Below are 19,271 nucleotides of genomic sequence, written 5' to 3' on the forward strand. Positions count from 1 at the left end.
CAGCCCTCTCCTCCCTCCGCAGAGCAGCGTCACTCCTCCACCGCAGGGACAGCCCGGGGGGTGACAGGTGCTGGTCCTGTGTCGCTGCCCAGCCCTGTGTCTGTCTGTGTGTCCCAGTACCCGTCGTTCCCCGTCCCCAACAGCCACACCCCCACACCCCCACACCCCCCCCCCGGCGCAGTTCCAGCTCCACCATTTCGCAGCACAAAGAGCCGACCCGACCCGGCCCTGGCAGCTGCCACTTAGTCCGCGGGGTCCGGGGGGCCGCTCCGGCCCGAACTCGCCCAGTGCGGGGCTGGGAGACATCCCCCGAGGGTACCAGGGCGACCCCCAGTTCCCGACCTCTGCCAATGCTCTGCCGGTGACCCCCGGTACGGGCTTTGCTCAACCCCGCGGAGGAGTGGGGTCCCGGGGGTGGCCCCGGGGACGTGGCAGCCAGGGATCCCGCGGCGCGGCCCCGGTTTGGGGGGTGTCCCCAGCCATCCCCCCCACTCCACGGAGGGCGGCGGTCCCTTTAAATGGCGGCGCGGCCCCGGTGGCGGAGGGGGCGGTGGCGGTCGCTGACATCACGCGGGGCCGGGAGCACCTGCGCCCCGCCCGGCTCCACCACCGGCACCGCAGCGCACCGGGCCGGGCGGGCACCGGGGCTGGTGCGGGCCGCCCCCGCCAGGTACGCACCGCGCAGGACGGGACCCGCGGACGGGGACACCGCACCCACCGGGACCCCCTACGGGGCTGGGATGGCTGTACAGGGACCCCCGGATCTATACCGGGCCCCCCTGAGACGGGGCCAGCTGCACCGGGATCCCCGGCTCCGTACCGGGACCTCCCCAAACCCCTGGGAGCCTCCACCAGGCGGGGAACCTCCGCACCGGGCTGCGCTGCCGCGCACCGAGCTCTGCTGACCCGCACCGGGAAGGAACACCCGCAACCCCCCACCCTCCCCGTCCATTTCGGCCGCACCGGGACAGCTCCCCGCGCCGGGAACCCCTTCTCCCCCCGCCGCTCCCGGAGCCGGTGTCGCTCCCGGAGCCGGTGTCGCCCCCGGGCCCTGCGCAGCGCGGCCCGGCCGGTGCCGCGTGACGTCACCGGGGATCCCGGGGGCAGGGGGGAGCTGGGGCGGCAGCTGTCCCCGCGGCCGAACCGGGCAGCAGCGGTGTTCGGCAGGGTCCCGGTCCCGGAAGCGCTGCCGTTCTCGGGGGTCGAGGCGGGGCTGCGGAGAGCGAGGGGAGAACGAACGACAGAGCGCGGGGGGTGGAGGGTGGAGGGGGGGGAGCGGGGGAGACGTTCCCGGAGGGTGCCGGTGCGGGGTGGGGGAATCCCGGGGGGAGCCGGGGGTCCCGGAGCCGGGGGTGGGGGGGCGTCCCCGCGTGGGGATTCCCCCCGCCCTGACCCCGCCGGGGGCGGGGATCCCCCTCCCACGTGGGCGCGCGCCCGCCCCCGGTGACGCCACGGCGGCGCCGCTCCCGGTGACGCCACTGCGGCCGCCGTGACGTGCGGGGGGAGGGGGGGGGGGGGGGGAGGACGGGACGGGACGGGGGCGGTCCCGGGACCGCCCGGCGGCGCTAGGCGCTTCCTGCCGCGGCCGCGGGTTCGGCTCCGCGGCCCGGCCCGGTACCGGAGCGGATTGGAGCGGAGGGGCCCCGGCCCGGCCCGGTGCGGCGGAGGGACCGCGCCATGCCGAGCCGCCCCCCGCCCCGCGCCTCCTGAGCCGGGCCCGCGCCGCCGCCTGCCAGGTGCGGGGTCGCGGCGGAGGAGGCGGAGGGGGGGGGTGGTTCAGGCGGTAACGGGCCGTTAACGGCCCGGCCGAGGGGGGGGGTGGGAGGGTCGGTTGCGGCGGTTTGGGCCCGGCGACGGCGGCACCCCCCTCCCCTTTCCTGACCTCGGTGAGACGCCGTCCTCTCCCCCCCTTTCCCCTGCGCATCCCGGTTCCATGGCGTGACCCCCCCGACCTCCTCCGTTATCGGCTGCCGGCGACCCCACCGCTCCTCTCCAGGTGCAGCGGCCGAGGGCCCAGACCCGTTCTCGGTGGCCGCTGCGCTTCCCCCGCAGCCCCGAGGTCGTGGGGAGCCCCCTCCCCTCCCGCACCGCCCTTCCGTGTGTCCCCCCCCATCGCACTCTCCGGGACCGGGACTCCCCTGCGATGGCGGCGGCGGGGGGGGGGGGGGTAGGGGTTGGGTTTGGGGCGCGGACACCGTGCCCCCCGTCCCCGGCGACCCGGCGGGGGGGTTATGAGAAGGGGGTGGGGGTGTCCTTGCTGCAGGGACCGAAGGGTCCCCGCCGGGTGCGGCGCTGCGGGGCCGGGGGCCGCCGGTCCCGTGTCCCCCCGTGTGTCCGTCCCCGCAGGAAGTGGCCGGGAAATGGCAGCCGGTTGTTGCGTCTCGTTGTTTTTGAAACGTCCTTTTTAATCAGGTCGCGTCACGCTCCCGGGGCCGCCCGGTGCCACCGGGCCGGGGGGGGGGGGAGGGGGCGCAGAACCGAGGGGGACGAGCTCTCTGCCCGGGGAGTGGCACCGGCTCCACGGCACCGGCAGTTCCCCCCCATCCTGGAGCTCTGTTCCCTCCCCCGGCTGAGCTCCAGGGGACAGTCCTGGCCCCAGTGTCCCCGCGGGGATCCCAGGGGCCAGTGGGCGCCACTGCCACCGGGTTTGACACCTGGACAAGCGTCGCTGCCACGTTGGCCGTGACCGGTGTGACAGGAGCTGGGATCAGCCCCGGGCTCAGAGCCTGCCTTGTCACCCACCATCACCGAGGTCCCCAGGTGCTGCCATCCCGAGGCTCCTGCACCTCGCCCTCATCACCTCACCCGGCTCCGGTTTCGCGCTGTGGCCCAGTTTCAGCTCCACACTCGGTGGCTCAGGGCAGGGGGAGCGGGGCCACAGGAGCCCCAGTGCGGGTGGGAGGTGATGGATGGCCGTGGATGGCCATGGATGGCCGGTGTCCACAATGCACCTGGCACTGGCTGAGCTCCCAGCAATGGCAAGGGTGGCTCTGGCCTGTGCGGGGCCTGGGGTGTCCCTGGAGCAAGGGTGACATTCCCACCTTACTGGCTTTTATCTTCTCCCGGCCCCCTCCCCAGCCTGGCACATGCCCAGACCATCCCAGTCCACCTCAGTCTGCAACCTGCAGCTGCCACCTGCCCGGTTCTGGCATGTCCCTTGGCCACCTCCTCTGACCTCCAAAGCCGGCAGCGTGTTCCTGGCTGGTACATCAAGCACCGCATGGGACCGGAAAGGCTTTTCCTTGTCCAGCCCCGCTGCTGCCAGTGTCCCCACACCCGGGGGTCCCAGCCGGGTCGGGTTAGAGGCTGGTTCATGGCTCAGGGGAGGTGGCTGTGGGTTCATCCTGGGGTGTCCGGGAGCACAGGCGCTTGTGGCAGCTGCGTCACCGCCCATACGGGTTTCTCCAGCGGATGAATCACCGGTGGCCCTGGCCAGGCTCGCTGGCTCCTCTGGGCCCTGCCAGGGCACCAGCTGAGGCGGGCGAGGGTGTGATGAAATCCGGGTTTCGACATGGGCTGTGCCACCAGCCGCTGCTGAAGTGCCAAGTGCGGCAGCCTTGGCCCTTCCGGAGAGGTCGGTGCTACCTTGGCCAGTGGCGGGTTCGGCGAGTGTGGCACAACCAGGAGTTGCCAGCGGTGGCAGCTCGGGGGAAGTCTCCAGCACTAGGGATCCCACCACGTATGCTGGGCTTGCAGGACCTCACCCACCCGTAACCCCCCTCAGCTCCCTCTTTGTGGCCTTGAGTTTTAGGGAGCATTTGGGGTTCCTGGGGGATGAATATCACTGGTTCCTGCACAAGTCAGTGCTGGGGCTTCAGCTTCTGCTTGATCCCAGCACAGCTCAAACCCTCCTGCGGATGGAGTGCTGTCCACCTTGCAGGGGATGGCAGGGACACTGTCACCACAGGATTATTCCTGTAGCAGTTGGGTTATGCTGGGTTCTCATGGGGTTACAGAGCTGCTTTGGGGGGGGTCCATGTGGGTCTTTGGCTGGGAGCCCCCACAGTCTCACCACGGGATGGTGGCACACAGTGGTCACACCTTGATGATGGCTGTCCCTGGGGATGCTGGCTGTGCTCAAGCAGGTGGCAGCTCATCCAGACTGGGCCTGGGCCAGAGCACAGCACAGGTGGCATCTCAGTCCTGGGGCAGCTTCACTGTCATTCCTCACCCTGCCCAGCCCTTAAGCCCCAGGCTGGGGAACGTAGGGAGAGGGAATGGAGGGTCAGTGGCAAGTGGGTTACCACACTGACAACCTCGACCCATGCCAGTGACTGACCCCGGTGCATCTTCTCCCCTGTGCAGAAATGGAAACAAACAACCATTTTAACTTCACTGGCCTTTCCTCTGTACCCGCTGCCTCAGGACCGAAACCCACGCCTGCCTCAGGGGACCCCCCCTTCGCCCACAGCTCCCCACTCAGCTTCCCCCCGCAAGGGAAAAGTAAGTGACCCCATGGGAACAGGGATGGAGGGGGTGCAGGGATGGGGTGGCCGTGGGGCCAGAGGAGACACAGGGATGGGAGGGGCTGCAGGGACAGAGGGCCCGCAGGGATGGAGGAGCCGTGGCCGGCGGCAGCTCCAGCGTGTGGGGCCAGGGCCGGGGTCTGCGTGTCCGTGCCGCCGCCTTGGCCTAGAAAAGCAGCGGCGCCGGCACAGGGGCCGTGCGTGGATTTGGCCGGTCAGCTGATCCAGCACAGCCCTGCCAAGCGCTGGGCTAATCCCCGGCGCCCTGCGGCGCTCGGCCCGGTGCCGGCAGAGCCCGTGGCAGAGCCGGTTTGGCAAACGGGGACCGTGAGACTCCCCCCCCCCACCCCCTGCTTCTATTCAGGCACGGGGGGGACACGAGCAGGGCTTTGGCAGCTGCCCGGCCTGGTCATTGATCCATCCTCAAACCCACTGGAGAGAGCCCACAGCGGTGACCTCGCCATCCCTCTGCTCCCTCGCAGGTCTGAACGGGGGCATGAATGTCAATGGCTTCTCTACTGTATCACACCCCGGTACTTCAGGGACGTTCTCACCTGGCTCTGCGCCTGCCGGGGCCCAGCCCCTCCGCGCCTACGACTGCCTGTGGGACTACACGCCCTACGCACCCGCTGGTGGCCTCAAGGACGGGGCCCCACCTGCCCTCGGACAGTTCCCCCTCAATGGCGTGGCTGGGGGGTCCCGGCTGGCATCGCCAGGACACGGCACCAACCTGCGGGCAGCCGGGCAGGAGTTCTGGGGCAACGGCACCACCGGGCCCATGGGGCTGAACTTTGACTCTCAGGAGCTCCTCGACTCCTTCCACGACCAGAGCTTCGAGCTGATGCAGAACGGGCCTGACAGCTTCTATGCAGCGAGTCAGTCCTCGCCCATACTGAGCTCGGACACGCAGCCCTTCCCGCTGGCTCCGGACGAGCCGGACCCTGGCCAGGGAGACGCTGACGGCGCAGCCAAAGAGATGCCCACCACCACCATCTCAGAGAACGGGGGTGGGCTGGTGGGCAGCCAGGAGCTGGAGGAGGCACAGCCAGGTAGGAGCCTGTCCTAGACGGGGTTTGGCTGGTCACAGCTTGGAGTAGGCATTGGGATCTTGTAAAACCAGGCTGGGCACAGCCTGTGGTGTCACCACCCGGTGCCATGGAGGGCTGAGTGTCCCAGTGCAGGAAACAGCAGTGGGCATCCCCCGGCTCTGTCACCATTGCGTCTCAGGATCTGTTTTCGGTTGATTGTTTCCTTCAGACCTGAAGATCTGCAGCTACAACGGGGCTGCAGCCACTGGCACGGGGTCGCTGGGGCCGGATGGGTCCGTCCTGGCTCCGAGGGACAGCAGGTGCCTGGGGGACGCGTCGCCCATCGCCCCGCGACTGGAGGACACCCACATCCTCAGCGAGGACCCCCTGGAGCCCTTCGAGTCGCTGGCCAGAGGTAGGGTGGGTCGCCGGGGGGCTGTCGGGGCTGCGGTGGGGCAGGACATGGAGCCGGGGGGGCGCAACAATTCCCTGGCCGCAGTGCCCGGGAAGCAGCGCCAGCCCCTTCTCGGTCCCCGTGTGGAGATGTGGCGATGGAGGCGGCGAAGGCCGTGGCGTTCTCCGGGGGCAGGGGCGGGCCCGCGTCCCCGCCGCGCTGCCGGCCTTCCCTGCCTTCCTTCCCGTCCTTCCCAGCTCCGTGACGAGGCTGTTACTCAGCGCCTGAACTTCCGCGCTGCTGAGCATCGCCACGGCCATTTTGGGCTCCTCCGCTTCCCAGAGGAGGAGGCGGAGCTGGAGGGGGGGGGAGGGAGAACAAACCCCATTTAACCCCTCAGCTGCTGAACCCCTTTTGGTCACTGCACACCCACCCCCCCCCCCCCCCCGCACACCCCACTCCTCGGGAGCGGAGATGTGGGTCCGTGTGCCCCCAGCCCTGATGCTCGACCCCTTCCCCAGGCACCGGCGACCTGTACACGATGGACGACTCGCAGCTGGTGAGCGACAAGTCCTCCCTGGAGGAGCCCCCCGACCTGACCGCCAGCCCCCCGATCCACGCTGACCCCTTCAGCCTGCTGCCCGCCAGCCCCTCGCCCGCCCCGCTGCTCGATGGCCCCGGCTCGCCACCCGCCCTGCACGGTACGTGCGGCCCCGGGATGCGCCGGTGTCCCTCACACCGGGGAGGAGGGGGGGGTCGAGTCACCCCACCGGCCTCGTTCCCCACGAGGGATGGACCGTGTGCCAGCGCCGGGAGCCCCACGGGGGTCTCTGTGGCACCACCGAGGCCCCCGGGCAGCGCAGGGAGGGGACGCGCAGCCCCCGTGACGTGTCCGGTGACGTCCCTGACCTTGGCTCCTCAGGCGACAACGCCGAGCTGAACAGCGGCGACCACGCGGGGCTGCGGGAGTCGGGGTCCCTGGAGCTAGACCCTCCGCTGGAGCCGGAGTCTCCGGCCCCATCTGCGGAGGAGGAGGAGGAGGAGGAAGAAGAAGAGGAGGAGGAGGAGGAGGAGGAGGAAGAAGAAGAGGCCGCCGACAGCTGCCCGGAGACGTCGGCCGTGCCAGAAGGAGAGAGCGGGGAGCCCGCCCAGCTGAGTGCCTCGGGGGCAGGTACGGCCGTGGCTTTACCCCCGCCCCGGGCTGACCCCCCGGTGCCCCCCGCCCGCAAGCCCATCGTCCCACCTGTCCCCTCCCCACAGGTGATGCCCCTCGCCGGCGCATCGCCACGCAGGAGGAGGTGCGCTTCCCGCTGCAGCACGGGTACGTGCGATGTCCCCGTCCTGCCCCCGAGCCTGTTCCCTTCCCACCGTCCCGTTCCCGTTCCCCTCCCACCCCACAGCTCTAACCCCTCACCACCGTCCCCTTCCCACCGTCCCGCTCCTGGAACTATCCCCGTCCTGTCCCCGTCCCCATCCCTTTCCTATCCTGCCGCTGTCCCCACCCCCTTCCCATCCTGCCCCTCTTCTCATCCCTTTCCCATTCTGTCCCTATTCCAACCCCTCCCACCGCTCTGTCCCCGACACCATCCCCTCCTCATCTTGTCCCTAGTACTGTCCCCTTCGGGCCGTCCTGTCCCACAGCCCTGTCCCCTCCCCGTCCTGCTCCCGTCCCCGCCCCGTCCCCATCGTGCCCCACGGCCCCGGCTGACGCTGCCGTGCCCAGGTGGAGGCGGGAGGTTCGGATCAAGAAGGGGAACCATCGCTGGCAGGGTGAGACCTGGTACTACGGCCCGTGCGGGAAGAGGATGAAGCAGTTCCCGGAGGTGATCAAGGTACCTCCCCTGGGGACAGTGGGGTGGGGGCTGACCCGAGGTGGGCTTTCTGGTCCGCCCCAAAACCCAGGACTGCAGCAGATGGAGGCTGCGGCGAGCCCGGAGTGCTGAGCCTCCCTCACGGCCTTCCTCGTGCTCCCTGTGCCCAGTACCTGAGCAGGAACATGGTGCAGGATGTCCGGCGTGAGCACTTCAGCTTCAGCCCCCGCATGCCCGTGGGAGACTTCTACGAGGAGCAGGACACGCCCGAGGTGGGTCCGAGGGCGGCTGAGGCCCCCTGTCCCCCCAGGCTCCCTCTGTTCCTGGGGGTGACCCCGATTTATGTCCCACAGGGCATGCAGTGGGTGAAGCTGAGCCCCGAGGAGATCCCCGGGCGCATCCAGGCCATCACGGGCAAGCGTGGCCGGCCCCGCAATGCCGAGAAGGCAAAGCCCAAGGAGCCCCCGGCTGCCAAACGGGGCCGGGGCCGCCCACCCAAGGTCAGGATGGTGGATTTGCTGAGCAAGACGGACGCGCGGCTGCTGAAAAGGCTGGAAGCACAAGGTAGCCCCTTCCCAACCCTGGTGTGGGGGGGCTGGGGAAGCCCCTCACAGCCTGGTCCTGGTGGGATCCCAGCGTGATCCCAGCCCCTGGTTCATCTCCCATCTCCCTTTTTGCCCCCCCCAGAGGTGCTCAGTGAGGAGGACAAGTTGAAAATGAGCAAGATCAAGAAGAAAATGAGGCGGAAGGTGCGGGCATAGGGCTTGGGTGGGTTTGGGTGGGGGTTTCTCTGGTGCAGGGCATCCCTGAGTGGGTCTTGTCTTCCCCTCAGGCCAAGAACAAGCAGAAGCAGGAGGCCAAAGCCCCCAGGGCCAAGGAGGCCAAGAAGAAATCCAAGGTGAGTTTGTGGGCACGAGTAGGCCAGGGAGAGGGAGGCGATGAAAATGAAGATGGATTTTGTCCCTTACATTTTTTTCCCCACACATCCGGGCTCTGACTCAGGCCAAGGAAAAGAAGGGGAAGCCTGAGAAGGGCAAGGACAAGGCCCGGCCGAAGGAGAAGAAGGGCAACAAGGGGGTTCGGAAGACAGACAAGGGGCTGCTGGCCCAGCGGCGCCTGGAGGAGCGGCAGCGGCAGCAGCTCATCCTGGAGGAGATGAAGAAACCCACGGAGGACATGTGCCTGGGGGACCACCAGGTGGGCTGTGCCGGGGGGCTCAGAAAGGTCACCCCGGGGAGCCATCAAGCTGGCCCTGACCACCCCTCTCCCTGATCCACAGCCCCTTCCAGCCTTCTCCCGCATCCCGGGGCTCGTCCTGCCCAGCCGCGCCTTCTCCGATTGCCTGATGGTGGTGGAGTTCCTGCAGAGCTACGGGAAGGTGCTGGGGCTGGAGCCAGCACGGGACGTGCCCACGCTGGGCGCGCTGCAGGAGGGGCTGCTGGGGGTGGCCCCCGGCGCGGGGCAGCTGCAGGACCTGCTGGTGAGGCTGCTGCAGGCAGCGCTCTGTGACCCCGGCCTGCCTCCCTACTGCCAGGTGAGACCCTCCTCCTGCCAGGTGGGACCCCCTGTTAGGTGAGACCCCTCCCCACCAGGTCAGATGAGTCCTTCCCTTTTACCCCTTTTCCCCCTTGCTTTATTTTTCCCTCTTCCCTTATTTTTCCCACATCCCGTGTTTTTCTCCCTTCCCCTTTCCTTTCTCCCCCTTCCCTTCTCTTTCCTGTTTCACTTTTCCATTCCTCTCCCCCTCTTTCCGTTTTCTCCATCCCTTCTCTTCCCTCCTCTTTCTTCCCGCTTTCCTTTTCCTTCCATCCCTTTTCTTTTGTCCTCCCCTTTTTTCATCCTCTTTCCACCTTCCCCTTTTTTCCCCCCCTCCCTTCTTCACCCCTTCCTCCTTTCTTTTCCTTCCTTTTTCTTCCCGCCACCTTTTTTTTTTTTTTTTTACTTCTGCTTTCACTTTTCTTCTCTCCCCTTTTCCTTCTATTCCTCCCCTTTTCACCACTTTCTCCCCTTTTTCCCCTCCCCTGCCTGGGACTGTCAGTGCCTGCAAAACCTGGGACAAGGAATCTTAGATTTGGGATGTGCTGCTCTCCCTCCACCCCTTCCCTGTGGCCAGCCCCCTCCTCACCCTCTCCAGCAGCTTTTGGGGTGTCCCCATATCTGTCTTTGTGGTGGGAGCACCCAGAGCACCCCTGAACCACCTCTGGGCAGGAACCCCCTCTTGGCAAACCCCCATGGGGGCAAGGAGGGGACTCCCCAAACCTTTCCCTCTGCTCTGCCCAGTCCCTGAAGATCCTGGGGGAGAAAGTGTCGGAGATCAGCCTGAACCGTGACACGGTGTCCGAGATCCTGCGCTGCTTCCTGACGGCACGCGGGGCGGGCGCGGAGCTGTGCGAGGAGCTGCGCACCAAACCCTTCCAGGCGCTGCCCCCCGAGCGCAAAGCCTCCATCCTGGTCTTCCTGGTCAACGAGCTCAACGGCAGCGCCCTCATCATCAGGTGGGGCTGGGTGGGGGGCACGAGAATCCTCTGATTCTGGGTGCAGGAGTGGATCCTGCTCGGCTCCTGCAGCTGCCTGCTGCAGCCACCCCTATCCTGTGTTCTGCAGTGAGATCGACAGGACCCTGGAGAGCATGTCCAACTACAGGAAGAACAAGTGGATCATCGAGGGCCGACTCCGCAGGTTGGTGGGGAAGGGGCTTCACTTGCAGCCTCAGCGCTTTCCCCTCTGCTCCTGGTGCTCGGGGAGTGACCAGGTGCCTCAGTGGGCGTGAGGTGGGCAGGGGGATGGGTACCCAACACTTCAGCTGTGTCCTGGCAGGCTGAAGGTCGCCCTGGCCAAGAAAACGGGCCGTCCTGAGTCAGAGATCACCGGCCTGGAGGACGGCCGGCGCCGGCGCAGCTCCCGCCTGACCGAGGACGTGGGGCTGGAGATGGAGGAGGAGGAGGAGACCCGGGGGCGGAAATCCCGCCGAGAGGAGGAGGTAGGGTGGTGTTCCTGGCTCTGCTGGGGGGCAGAGTTGGGGATTCCACCTCAGGGATCTCTTCCCTGACTGATCCATCCCTTCCCCAGGCTGACACGTCTGCGTCCAGCGTCCCAGAGCTGGAGCGGCAGATTGAGAAGCTGGCCAAGGTGAGCATGTGCTGCAGGGCTGGTGTTCAACCCTCTGGGGGGCTTCAGCCCCCTCACCACCCCCCACTCTCCCCACAGAGGCAGATGTTCTTCCGCAAGAAGCTGCTGCATTCCTCCCAGACCCTGCGTGCAGCCTCCCTGGGCCAGGACCGGTTCCGGCGGCGCTACTGGGTCCTGCCCCACCTGGGTGGCATCTTCGTGGAGGGTGCAGAGGGTGAGCAAGGAAGGGGCTTTTTGGAGGGTTGTAGCAGTTGGGAGAGGACCCCACATCTCACCTGCTCCTCTTCCTCCTGTCACAGCGGCTGAGCCGGTGGCTCAGGAGCCTCCAGAGGAGAAGGTGTCCCCGCACATGTCCCCGGTGAAGGAGGAGCCGGCGGCCGTGCCCGTCGCCAGCCGGACGAGCTGCCCGGCCTCGGCCTCGCGCGCCCGAGGGCGGCCCCGCAAGAGCAAAGAGGAGCTGGCACAGCACTGTGGACCCTGCCCCACCCCGGTCAACGGGGTCCTGGAGGAGCCAGAGCCTCTGGGGCAGAGCCAGCACGACCTCAGCCAGTCAGCCTTCCTGTCCTGGCTGAGCCAGACCCAGTCATCCCTGCTCAAGGACTCCGTCCTCACCCCGGCCAGCAGCCCCGGCAAGGGGGACACGGGGCTCCTGCCACCTGAGGCCCCCTCAGACCCCATGGAGGAGGAAGAGGAGGAAGAGGAGGAGGAGGAGAGAGCCCCGGAGGCCCTGGCGAAGCGGGGGCCCTGGTTCAACCTGCTGCCCCGCACGCCCTGCGATGACCGAACCCCCCTCGCTACCTCCTCAGCCGAGCCCTCGCCGCGAGCCCCCACAGCCCCCCGCAGCCACAGCCGTGGGGAGCCACCCAAGGCCTCAGCACGGCAGGTATGGGGTGGGGGGAGCCGCACCCATCACTTGCACCCCGACCCAAGGGGTTGTTTAGGGAGGGGGATTCTCCCTGGGCAGCTGCAGGGAGTGGGGTGGGACCCTCTGTCTGACGCAGGGAGGGATGGCGGCACGGGGCTCAGTCCTGCTGCTCTTGACAGGCTGGAAAGAAGGGAGATAGCTAGAGGGGGTAGGGGGTGCAGGATTGGGGCTGTGGGATAGAGGGGCTGTGGAATGGAGGGGATGTGGGATTGGGGAGCTGCAGGAATGGGGGTTTGTAGGATTGGAAGGCTGGGGGATTGAGGGGCTGCAGGACTAGGGGTGAGCGAGGTGCAAGATTCAGGGGCTTCAGTTGTGATAAACCTTGTGAAGCAGAATATTGTATCATTTCCTGTCTGTCTCCTCTGACGCTGTCCCTCCAGCTGAACGGCCTCCCCGCAGACGACCCCACGGCTCCCCTGCTCGCCTCCACGCCGGTGCACGCCGGCCCCAGGGCCCATGGCGCGTGTCCCCGTAGCCAGGGCAGCCTGGAAAAGCTCCAGGACGTGCCAGGACAACCCAAGCGCCGAGGGAGACCCCCCACCAAATTCTTCAAGCAGATGGAGCAGAAGTACCTGACGCAGCTGACGGAGCAGCCGGTGCCCACCGGTGAGAGCTGGGACCCCCGGGACCCCCGCGGTGGCAGTGCCGGTGCCCTGGCACGGTGCTGAGCTGTGGCACTGCCCTTGCAGAGATGCAGAGCGGGTGGTGGTGGCTGCGGGACCCCGAGGAGCTGGAGGCCGTGGCGCGGGCGCTGCACCCGCGTGGCATCCGGGAGAAGGCGCTGCACAAGCACCTCACCAAGCACAAGGAGTTCCTGCGTGAGGTTTGCCTCCGGACCACCACCGGTGAGCCTGCCTGGCCTTCCCCAGAGCCCACCTCCTGCCCCCGGACTCACCTTCTGACTGGGATGGGGGACTCCTGCCTGTCCCTCTGTGAGCCCCCAGATGCCATCTTCTGCCCAAAACTCTGGGACAGGGAGCTGCTCCCTGTTGTCCCCTCAAGCCCATCCTCTGGATCCCCAGGCTGCAGCTTCCAGTTGCTCTCTAGGCTGGGGGACTTCTGCTCATAATCCTCCCTGAACCCACTCTCTACCCCCAAGACCCTATCTTACCTTTCACCCACACCACCAGGGTGGGGGGCTGCTGCCTGTCCCCCTGTGAGCCTCCCCTGTGCTCCTCCAGACTCCATCTTCTCCTAGAACCTCCAGGTTAGGGAGCTGCTCCCTGTTCCCCCTCCCTGACCCCATTTTCTCCCCTCCAAACTCCATTGTCCCCCTGTGTGCTGGGATGGGGCTCTGCTCCCTGTCCCCCCTCCCTGACCCCCTCTTTTCCCTCCAAACCCCTATCTTCCTCCTGTGTCCCAGGACAGGGCTTTCCTCCCTGTCACTCCTCCCTGACCCCATTTTCTTTCCTCCAGACCCCATCTTTCACCCCGCTGCCACAGTGTCTCAGGAAGCCCTGGCACAGTGGTCAGTGCCAGACAGAGCCTACGAGACCGACCTGGGCGTCCTGCAGTGGGTTGAGGAGCTGGAGCAACGCGTCCTCATGGCCGACCTGCAGATCCGGGTGAGTTCCCAGGGAGGGTGATCCCCGTGCCAGGTGACCTCCCTACCCACCTGACCAACCCTGATCTCACTGTCCCCTCGCAGGGCTGGACGTGCCCCAGCCCGGACTCGACGCGGGATGACCTGCGGTACTGCGAGCACAAGGTGGAGCCCCTGGAGGACATCACGGTGCGGAGCCGGCGGGATGGGGTCCCGCTGCGCCGGGAGCTCACCAACCCCCTGGACCTGGCTGTGCTCCGGCTCGCGGCGCTGGAGCAGAACCTGGAGCGCCGTTACCTGAAGGAGCCGCTGTGGCCGCTGCACGAGGTGGTGGTGGAGAAAGCGGTGCTGAGCGGCCCCGAGGAGCTGAACCTGGGCCCCACTGAGATGTGAGTACCCCACACATCCCCCCTGAACCCTGCCATGGGTCAGGAGCCCCCCGGGAGTCTGGGAGGCCAGCAGGGTTTGTCCTGGTGGTGGGGGTCTCTCAGAGGCCATCGGGGGATCTCCCAGGAATGGGATTCCTCCCTGGGGTTGAGGATCCCTTGTGGGTCACTGGTGTTTTTCCTGGGATGGGGATCTTTCCCAGGAATGTGGGAGTCCCTCAGACATCCTTGGGGTCTCTCTTGAAAATTAAAGTCTTTTCTGGGGGTCTCTCACAGGAATGGGGGGCTATTGGGCTTCCTCTTGGGGATGAGAGTCTCTTCTGGGGATCAGGACCCTTCCTGGGAATGTGGGGGCCAGCAGGGTTTGTCCTGGGGGTGGGGGTTTCTCAGAGGCCATCGTGGTCCCTCTTGGGGATGGAAGTCTTTCCTGGGAATGAGAATCCCTCCCAAGGGTATAGGGCTCCCTCAGAGGCCATTGGGGTCTCTTCCTAGAGATGGGGGTTTCATGAGGGTCATCACCATCCTGCTCAGGGCTGAGCAGGGACCAGGACTCCTCCCTGGGGTTGAACAGTACCTGCAGGATCTGGGATCACCCAGAGATGGGGAGGGGGGTTCCAGGGCAGGACCCGCACCCCGGGCTGAGCCCCCCGCTGTCCCCACAGCGCCTACGAGATCACACCGCGGGTGAGGACGTGGCGGCAGACGCTGGAGCGGTGCCGCAGCGCGGCCCAGGTGTCCCTGTGCATCTTCCAGCTGGAGAAATCCATCGCCTGGGAGAAATCCGTGAACAGAGTGGTGAGCGCCCGCGCCGGGGGAGGGGGCACGGAGGGGTGGTCCAGGGGATTCCAAGGCAGCTCTGAGCCCCCACCTCGTGTCCCCCCAGACCTGCCTGGTGTGCCGACGAGGGGATGATGACGAGCACCTGCTGCTGTGCGATGGCTGCGACCGTGGCTGCCACCTCTACTGCCACCGGCCCCGCATGTCAGAGGTGCCCGAGGGCGACTGGTTCTGCTCCGTCTGCGTGGCCCGGGTAGGTTGTGAGGTAGCCCACACACCCAACCAGGGTGATCCAGAAGGGGTCCCAGACTCTGCTGGGCCCCCCAGTCCCTAGGAGAGGTCCTGGGAAAGGAGAAAAGTCCTGGGGAAAAAAAAAAAAAAAAAAAAAAAAAGAGGTCCTGGGAAAGGAGAGGTCCTGGGAAAAAGCTTTCCCTCCTGGGAGAGGTTTTTCTGGAAAAAAGTCTGGTTCCCAAGAGGGGTCTTGATGGCCCTCTAGGACTCCCATCCCCAGGGGAGAGTCCCCAATTGTCTCTGAGGGACCCCAATGCCTCTGGGAGGGATCCCCTTTCCCAGAAAAGACTCTCATCTCCAGGAGGGACCCTAATGGCCTCTGAGAGACTCTCATATCTCTGGGAGTGACCCCCATATCAGTGGGAAGCATCCCCATCCCAGTAAGAACACTGGTGACCCCAGAGGAACTCCCACCCCTGGGAGGGGACTTGGTCCCCAGGAGCGACCCTGATGGTGTCTGAGAGACCCCCACCCCTAGGAGAGACCCTGGTGGCCCTTACCTTGCTGTGAGGGGTCCTGATCCCCAGAAGAGTCTCTCATCCCCAAGAGACCCCGACAGCTCTGAGGGACCCAGTATCCCTGGGAAACACCCCTAGTGGTCGGCTCAGGGAGTGGGCAAGCAGGCACAGTGTCTCTGGTGACAGAGGGTGACCCCCTTTCTTCCCCATCTCCCCACAGGCAGGGCAATATCGGGACCCCATCTCTCCCAGACGAGGCAAGAAGCGGAAACGGGGCCGTGGGGTCACGGGGAGCCCCGGCGTGGAGGAGCCGAGCCCGCGGCGCCGCCCGGCCCCGCGCCGCCGGGAGGGGCTGTCCCCCCGGTATTCGGGGGAGGGTCTGGCACCCCCCCGCCGGAGGAGCTCGGCCCTGCGGGGCCAGCCCAGCGACCTGACTTTCTGCGAGTGAGTGGGGCCAGGGGGGCACGGGGAGGGGGCTGCGGCTGCACCCTCTGGGGGCTCCCCGATCTCACCCCGATCTCCCCCCACTCCCAGGATCATCCTGATGGAGATGGAGTCGCACGAGGACGCGTGGCCCTTCCTGGAGCCCGTGAACCCCCGGCTGGTCCCCGGCTACCGCAAGATCATCAAGAACCCCATGGACTTTGCCACCATGCGCACGAGGCTGCTGCAGGGCAGGTGAGCTGGGCTGGGGTCCCTCTTGGGGGTGGTGGCCCCTCCTGGGGGTCGGGGGGTTCCTCCAGGGCTGGCAGGGTCCCTCCTGGGGATTTGGGGTTGCTCCTAATGGTGTCCCTCAAAGGGATGACTCTTGTGGGTTTGGGGGTCCATCCATGGCTAGTAAGGTCCTTCCTGGGGATTGGGGTCCCCCAAAGGCCATGGGGGATGGGGTGTCTTTGGTGCTGACAGGGATCCCTCCCAGGTTCAGGGTCTCTCCAGGAGATCACATCCCTTCCCAGAAATGAGGGTCCTGTGGGGTCATTAGGGTTTCCTCACAGGGACAGGCACCCATCCTAGGGATGGAGGTTTCTGTTGGGAGTGGGAGTCCCTCCAGGGCTGTCAAGGTCTCTGCTGGGAGTGGGAGATCTTTTCTGGAAATCTCTTCCCCTCCTGGGGTTGGGATTGCTTAGGGGTTGATGGGATCTCTCGCAGGGATGAGGGTCTCACCTGGGAATGGGGGGGGGATCAGTTCCTTTCCCAGTGTTCCCTCATGGGATTGAGGTTCCTTTACTGCTGATGAGGGTCCCACGGGGGGCTCCCCACCCACCCCACGCGGTCCCTCAGGTACTCGAGCTCGGCGGAGTTCGCTGCCGACGCCCTTTTGGTGTTCGACAACTGCCAGACCTTCAACGAGGACGACTCGGCCGTGGGCCGGGCTGGCCACGCCATGCGCCGGTTCTTCCAGAGCCGGTGGGAGGAATTTTATCAGGGAAAACACGCTCCGAACCCGTGAGCGGGGAGCCGGTGCCCCCGCCCGGGGCTGGGGGGGTCTCCCCTTGCCCCCACGAACTGCCTCCTCTGGAGCTGCTCTCGCTGCCTGCTGATCCCACACGGGGGTCTTGTCCCCCCTCCCTCCTCACCCCAAAAAACCTCTGGCAGCGTGAACGGGCCCCCCCTAAATCCCCCCCCGCCCACCAGACGGCCCCTTCCCGCTGCCCGGTTTCCCCAGCCCCACCCCAAATCCTCCCTTTTTCCAGCACCACAAATTCACAGACTTGTGTAAGCCAAAAAGGAAAAAAAAGAAAAAAGAGGTGTTTTTTTTTTTTTCTTGCTTTCTTTCAAATTTCATTTTCGAATTAAGAGCAGAAACAGCCCATCCCCTTTTCTCCCCCACCCCTCCCAAAGAGGGGAGAACCCTCTTCCCCCCCCACGTTGGGAATATTTAACGATAGCAATAGTTTAGTGAATGTCCGAGCACTCCTGTGCATCGTCTCATGCATTAACGGCCAGTAAAGTGGACTTAGCCCCCCCCACCCCGGCCGGGACCCCCCCCCCCGCCCACACAGACACTTTACGGGGAGGGGGACCCCCGGTGCATTCCCCCCCAAACCCCACTCTACCCTCGGACCCCTCCCCACCCAGCTCCAGGGACCAAACTGGGGAGGGCTGAGGGTGGGGGGGGGGTCCTGGCACCCCCTTTCCCTGCCTCCACTTCTCAGGAAGACCCCGGCCACCCCCTCCCCGGCACGAGGACCCCCCCCCCCCCCCCCCCTTCCTAGAGGGGGCTGGGAGGACGGGGGGGGTCCTGGCCGCCCCCTCAGCCCCAACTGAGACCCCTCAGGGATGCTACTGCAGGCCCCGGGGGGGGGTCCAGCCCCACACCTTCCCCCCCCCCCCCACCATGGACTTGAAGCCTCAGGTGGGTGCAGCCCCCCCCCCCCCCTCCCCCAGACCCCGCCGGGGAGGTTGCACTGGGTGGGGAGGGGTCCCAAATTGGGGCAGGGGTCCCCCCCTGAGTCTCCCCATGTTATTGGGGGTGGCCGGGGAGAGGGGGGATGCCAGGACCACCCCCCCTTGGCCCTCCTACCCCCTTTCCCCCCCCCCCCCCCCCCCCCCCCGGCCAGGATATTACGGGTACTCGCTCTGGGGGTTCTGCGGCCAGAGGGGCTTTTTGGGGGGAGGGGGTCCCGGTGCGTTCCCCAACCCCCCCGGCCCCACAGAGCACTGAAAACAACTCACCTACCTGGGCAGGGGGGGTCCGGCCGCGCCCCCCGCCCCCCCACCCCTCCCCCCCCGTCTCAAAGTAGCCTTTTTTCTATCAGATGAACCTCAGAAACTTTTTATTTTATTTTATTTTTTTGCTTTGAAACTAAGAGGTGATTTGAAGTCTATTTGAACTGACTTTATATTACGCATAAATATTTATATTTTATCTAAATAACTGCGCTGTAAACGGACTTTTTTTGTGGTTTTAAGTCACGTTTTCGGATCCGTCAGGTTTTTTTTTCCTTTTTTTTTTCCCTTTTTTTTTTTTTTTTTTTTTTTTTTTCGTCGTGGGAAAGTTTTTCGGGAGTCTCCGTATCGTTCTCGTGTTCGTTCAGTTAAAAGTTGCCCCCTCCTTTCCCTGTTCCCCCCCCTCCCCCCCACCCTGGTTTGACACCCCAGCACCCCCAAAAGCCCCCCCCCGGCTGGCACCCACCCCCTTTGGGGGGGCTGGGGAGGGGCTGGGGGGTGTCTCTCTTTGTTCCCCCTCCCTCCCCCCCCCCCCCACTTGCGGCGTGGTCGGGAGCATCCTGTGCCCCCCACCCAATCCTCTGCCGCCTTTTCTATAACCAGCCGTGTTGTTTTAGTGACTTTTTGATAATTGTACAGGTTTTTGTGAATTTAAATTTATTTCTTTCTATATTTTTAGGACCAATCTCGTTTTTGATAAGGTTTAGAGGAGGGGGGTGGCCCCCCCCCCCCCCCCCCGCACTCCTCGCTGTTGCCTGTTGATGTCCCCCCCCCAAACCCCTTCCCCAAAAGAGTTGTAGGACCCCCCCCCCCCACCCGCGTGTTGCGTTCGAGAATAAAAGACTCACGTTTGATAAACACCAGATGGTCCCATCCTTTTTCTTTGAGGGGGGGTTGGGGTTGTGGGACCCCTTTGTCACAACAGAAACGCATTTACTTTTCTTGCCATTTTTATTTAAAAAAAAAAAACAACCTCGAAGGGGGGGGAGTTGGGGGGGAGGGTCGCGGGGGGGGCGGGGGGGTCGCGGGGGGGGGGGGGGGGGGGCGAGCGCGGAAGCAGGAGGAAGAAAATACAAAACTAGAAACCTCTCGAGATTTTTTAAAAAAAAGCAACTTAAAAACCTGTACAAAATGCGCTACGTATAAATTAAAGGGGGGGCCTAGAGGGGGTGGGAGGGGCCGGGGGGGGGGGTCTCAGCTTCTCCTCGGCAGCTCGAGCTCCACCCCCCCCACACACACACCCCCAGGATCGATGGGACCCCAAATTTCAGCCCCCCCTCCAAACCAGCAGCGGGGTAGGGGCACAGCATGGGGGTCCCAGTGCCTCCCCCAGCCCCGGGGGGGGGGGGTCCGGGAAAGAAGGGGGATGGGGGTCTCCCTCTTGGTTCCTTCC

General features: G+C 65.6%; 1 protein-coding gene across 1 annotated transcript; it reads left to right on the forward strand.

Annotated features, from left to right (window-relative positions):
• Positions 1 to 612: 612 nt before the first annotated feature.
• BAZ2A (bromodomain adjacent to zinc finger domain 2A) lies at positions 613 to 17,701 on the forward strand. The gene is made up of 29 exons (XM_062510866.1): positions 613 to 670; positions 4,306 to 4,443; positions 4,949 to 5,515; positions 5,724 to 5,909; positions 6,410 to 6,589; positions 6,811 to 7,059; positions 7,149 to 7,209; positions 7,612 to 7,720; positions 7,870 to 7,971; positions 8,053 to 8,263; positions 8,387 to 8,454; positions 8,499 to 8,597; positions 8,702 to 8,896; positions 8,979 to 9,233; positions 9,980 to 10,194; positions 10,304 to 10,378; positions 10,517 to 10,679; positions 10,769 to 10,828; positions 10,907 to 11,042; positions 11,128 to 11,711; positions 12,134 to 12,359; positions 12,443 to 12,598; positions 13,170 to 13,318; positions 13,402 to 13,685; positions 14,345 to 14,477; positions 14,566 to 14,712; positions 15,429 to 15,652; positions 15,743 to 15,886; positions 16,490 to 17,701. The coding sequence occupies exons 2-29, from the start codon at positions 4,308 to 4,310 to the stop codon at positions 16,656 to 16,658; spliced, it is 5,283 nt and encodes a 1,760-aa protein (XP_062366850.1). The 5' UTR covers positions 613 to 670; positions 4,306 to 4,307; the 3' UTR covers positions 16,659 to 17,701.
• Positions 17,702 to 19,271: the final 1,570 nt, after the last annotated feature.

This window comes from Cinclus cinclus, chromosome 30, assembly GCF_963662255.1.
Source record: "Cinclus cinclus chromosome 30, bCinCin1.1, whole genome shotgun sequence".
In the NCBI taxonomy this organism is placed as follows: Eukaryota; Metazoa; Chordata; class Aves; order Passeriformes; family Cinclidae; genus Cinclus; species Cinclus cinclus.